Source organism: Aspergillus neoniger (assembly GCF_003184625.1).
Source record: "Aspergillus neoniger CBS 115656 unplaced genomic scaffold BO87scaffold_132, whole genome shotgun sequence".
NCBI lineage: Eukaryota > Fungi > Ascomycota > Eurotiomycetes > Eurotiales > Aspergillaceae > Aspergillus > Aspergillus neoniger.
Genome location: NW_020291260.1, coordinates 1 through 4,598, shown reverse-complemented (window position 1 = coordinate 4,598; position 4,598 = coordinate 1). Strand labels below are relative to the sequence as shown.

General features: G+C 49.8%; 1 protein-coding gene and 1 non-coding gene across 2 annotated transcripts; one reads left to right on the top strand and one right to left on the bottom strand.

Moving 5' to 3' along the window:
• Positions 1-915: 915 nt before the first annotated feature.
• On the top strand, positions 916-3,759 carry BO87DRAFT_39617 (MHYT domain signaling protein). Its single transcript, XM_025625231.1, has 4 exons — positions 916-1,244; positions 1,310-1,874; positions 1,926-2,111; positions 2,176-3,759. Exons 1-4 carry the CDS (start codon positions 1,090-1,092, stop codon positions 3,643-3,645), a joined length of 2,376 nt encoding a protein of 791 aa, XP_025473574.1. The 5' UTR covers positions 916-1,089; the 3' UTR covers positions 3,646-3,759.
• Positions 3,760-4,354: 595 nt separating this feature from the next.
• Positions 4,355-4,446, bottom strand: BO87DRAFT_t285. Its single transcript has one exon. It is a non-coding gene; the product is annotated as a tRNA-Asp (tRNA).
• Between the last annotated feature and the right edge of the window lie 152 nt (positions 4,447-4,598).

Genomic DNA, 4,598 nt, shown 5'->3' with positions numbered 1-4,598 from the left:
CCCCCCCTTTGGAGTCTGGATTGCTACCTAAGTTGAGGACCCGTGACGTATTAATGGCTCGAGGATGGTTTAGCCGACGGAGTTCCAGAGGACGTGCTGACGGTCTTCTCGCCATTAGGGGAAGTTTAGACGCTTGGTATCCTGATACGTAATTATCTTTCAATTTCCCTAATAGCCTTTCCCAGAGCTATGAAATTGTCCTGCATGGCTCACCTATAGTGCAAAGCATGTTTTTTTCGGAGAAGAGCGAAGGTTCAGCCAGACGGCGCAGCTGAACCTTCTTGGCCCTCATCCGGCAGGGTTGGCTTTAGCGGTCCTTATCCGCTGAGAGCCACAAATGTAGACCCATCTGGTCGACAAGTAATAACCGACTTTGACATATGGGAAGAATTTTAATTTCCTGGACTAATCTGATCAAGCCCTTCGGCCCTTCAGTCATATTTCTGACTCGCCAACCAAGGCTGCAAGTCTGGAACCGATCCGGTAAACTCAATGCCCCATGGTTCCTGGTGCCACCTCGATCGATGGTTCTGATCCAATCAGACATGGAGTAGACTCTGATACATTTTGGAAGGAGACTGGATATTTCAATTTACATTGCCCAATGTGAACGCTGGAAGAGCGCCAGACCCTCATTCTGGGGCCCTCGTCCACAAATTGGACGCGTACAGCCAATGTGAAAAATGAAGGGTCTGCGGCCACCGAAGGGCAATAAACGGTTCCCACTCGGACATAACACATTTTAGTCTGCTCGATAAATTAACGTCCTTGATTGCATTACGGTCCGTCAATCTGGTACCTGGAGAATCGTGGCTAGTACGTAGTACGGGCCAGCCGCGTGGAGCTCCTGGAAGCTGAATGCCATTGTTAATTTGTTATATTAGAAAGGATTCCCGCATGATACTAGTTAAGCCTGCTCCTGTCAGGCTTACTCTGTTTTTGCCCCCCTCATGCAACGCCCTGTTGCTGCTGCTGTGTAACCTCCCCAGTGTTGTATGTTTGCAAATGCAGTGAGGGATCTTTTATCATCCTCTCCATGCCGCTGTCCTGCGGGTAATATCTGGTTTTGGCAAGCTTCTCACGCCGAGAATGTTGCTCACGGACAGGGCTCCCCACGGGGACAATGTCCATGTGTCTTACATGGGAGGATTCATCTTTCTGGCTTACGTAGTCAGTGTGATGGGATGTACAACCACTCTGGAGCTTCTGCACCGACGGACATCGAGGTCTGGTCTGTACAACTGGTACGATATCCACACTTATCCACACTGTCCGATAACAACAAGAATCCGTCTGACCGTAAGTATAGGTATCTATTGCTCACCTCCTCCATAACAATGGGTGGTGTCGGTATCTGGTGTATGCATTACATTGGAAACCGTGCCATTGTCTTGGGAAATGGGGATGCGCAGCTTCAGATCATCTATAGCATGACGTTTACGGGAGTATCTTTCGTGCTTCCGGTTGTCGTCTTGCTCGTTGCCTTCTACAGCATAGGAGCCAGCGAGAAAGCCGGTTATCTTCGAATCCTGACGGGTGGTATACTCACAGGTGGTGCAGTATGTGGTATGCATTATATCGGCCAGCTCGGTATCAGCAACTACCGCTGTAGCTACCGGATTGCAAACATCATCGGTGCCACTATCATTGCGGTGTTTGCTAGTACTGTTGCGTTGACGGTCTTCTTTCGGTGGAGGGCCACTTGGACAGATAGTTGGTGGCGACGTGGTATTTGCGGCTGTGTCCTTGCTCTTGCTGTCTCTGGCATGCATTGGACTGCTGCAGTTGGTACATACTACTACAATCATGACACAACCATGAAGCATAATGGTCAGCTTTCGCGGAGCCAAGTTGTCATTATCAGTTCTGTTTTGGTAGGTTGAATTCCAGGAGGTACGAATTTGGCGGATGTTAACGGATTATAGGCATGCGCTGCTTGCGGAGTTCTGACGGCGTGCGCCGTAGTTGCTGGTGGAAACCGGAGAAGGCTGAACATACAAGCTCGACAGCTCGTTCTGACTTGTGCCTTCTTTGACCAGTCCGGACGGATCATGGTCACTCCTCACGCGCTGCTTCCTAGCCGGAAGATTGTCGATCGTTATGTTGGCAAGGTATGTTCACAAGCTAGTCCACTCTCGACTTGTGCTGATGCAGGATTCTTCCACGACTTGATAGACGTTCAACGACGACGATCTTACCCGAAGCCATCCCGCTTTCCTTTGGGCATACCGAGCGAGTAGACACTGGAATCTGGTCAAGGATGTCGTTCCTTTCATGAGGAGTCGGATCGAGACAGACAAAGAGGCGGCGGAGCACTTCCTTGCCAAGGGAGAGGCCCTGGATCAGGAGAATGAGCTGCAGAACGATTTCGACGAGCTCTTCAAGCGACACTTTTGCGTTACTGCTCAGGATCTCGCCGATGAGGTTCGACAGCCTCTGCCAGCGCTCGGAAAACTATACGACGACGTACTGATTACGACTGCTCCCACTTCGCGCTTCTCTCGGGCAATGGGATACTCTCGGTTGAACAATAGCAAGGGTCAGATGCTTTTCACAGTGCGCCATCTGGACAAACAGGAAGCGAATCGACTGGCCGCCGCAGGTTTCCGTTTCACCACGATCGAGAACGTCACATCAGCTTTGTCGAGCCGAATGCACATTCCGCTGCCTGTGTTGGGCGAGCATCTGAAAGACATGCGAGATTACGCGACCGGAGGCCGCAATTACGAGCCGGGCGTCCACCTCGTTTCCTTTGTTATGCGCCCTACTATTTCCGACCACTTTGAGGTACTAACAGCGAAGGGAACCGGTAACCCATTGCCTTCATCAACATTACCGATCAAACGGATCAACATTCAGCACCTCGATTTGATCTCACACATGGAAGGATGGACCATATCGACCTGCTTGTCTTGGCTGAAATCAGAAGCGGCCCAGTCAAACAAGGAGATCGATGACTTCCGCGAGCAACTGATCCATGCAATGACATCGCTAGAAAGCGCACTTCCTCCCGATATCAACATGGCCTCGAAATTCTCGGCCAAACCTCTTATTGCCCCTTGCCGGGCTTTATCTGATTCTGATGCGTCAAACTCTATTCTACTACCGTTCTGCGCTGTTGGAAACCTGGATACTCAAGTCTCAAACCCAGACTTTACCTTCATGCCTCTACGCCTCTTCCGCGCACAGCAGCAACTCAACGACACGAACATCGGAGGCGACGGGTTTGCAAAAGAACTGGGCAGAGAACTGTACTATTCAAACGCACGCAGCAGCTCCGCTACGGAAGCCGACATCACACCTTCCATCCGTTCTGTTCTGAAACTCTGGCCACGCAAGCATATGGATCCCGCCCATGGGGATCTCTCGCAGGAAACGCTGACGGAGCTTTCGCAGCTGGGCGATATCATGGTCCGCAAGGAGGTCAAGGTGGACGTCGCTAAGCTATCTACGCGATCACTGGAATCTACCAAACATGCTTCGCACGCCACCGTTGTTGCTGGCGACCTGGCTAGCAGCAGTTATGTGGATGAACTCTATAACCTTTGCTATTCACCTGGTGTTCGCCTGCGCCCAAATACAGCCATTACTCGGAATTCGATGGCCCGGAGCTCAGTGGCCAGGAGCTCAGTGGCCACAGGATGAACATGAGATTAGACTGTTCAACTTAAACACTGCTCTGAGCCAGATGCCTGGCTCTCACTCAGAGACCTCGAAGAAGTATAGGTCCTCCATCAGATACACGTGTGCGCCAGATATGCACCAGAATGGAGTGAGCCTGCACGCGGCCTTTGGAGACATCCGGCTGTAAAAGTGCAGAGCCGCCCACCCCCACGAAACAGATTATAAGGGGTGAGCCAGAAGGCCATAGCATGGACCTGCAGGCAACGCGGTTATGCACACATCTCTTCACGATTTCACGCCCGTCAAACGATCACATCGTATCGCAATGTCCTCACACTCAGCAAGCAGATTACATGTCTCTCTCCCTTTTTCTTTCTTGTCATCCATATACTAGCGAATTGAAGCAACCCACTCTGGCGTTATTTCCGTCATGTAAATATAGACAGTATCTACTATCCTATAGATAAATTAATTATACAATGAGCGACAGAATGCAGATCTCTCCTAATAAATACTCCTAAGCATTCATACAGAACCCACATGCCTCCCATCCCATGATTGTTCAAAATACCATCGATCAAAAACAATTATCAACCAACTCCTACATATCCAATACACAACAAGGAACTACGAACCCCTCAAAAAATTGAAACAGCCACACTAAACCAAACATAAGATTTCCTTCCCCCAAGGTAAAAAAGCAAAGGTAAACAAAAAAACAAAAAAAATTCTCCCCGACTGGGAGTCGAACCCAGGTCTCCCGCGCTTGTTCCCAAAGTTGGAATTGACAAGCGGAAATCATGACCGTTAGACCATCGAGGAATTGATAGGATAATACTCCTATAATATGCTCTATAAACCAAATGGAGCTACTAAAGGTAGAGAAGCCGACAAGGTTTGTTATACCTAGCTGGTTATTGGTCCGCCAACTACACTTCTAAGTACTAGTGGTGGTGGTGGTGGTGGTGGGGGGG

Coding starts and splice junctions, on each gene's coding strand:
- BO87DRAFT_39617 (XM_025625231.1), top strand. CDS start 1,090: ATGTTGCTCACGGACAGGGCTCCCCACGGGGACAATGTCCATGTGTCT. Junction 1,245..1,309: donor AGGTCTGGTCTGTACAACTG/GTACGATATCCA, acceptor CCGTAAGTATAG/GTATCTATTGCTCACCTCCT. Junction 2,112..2,175: donor TCGATCGTTATGTTGGCAAG/GTATGTTCACAA, acceptor ACGACTTGATAG/ACGTTCAACGACGACGATCT.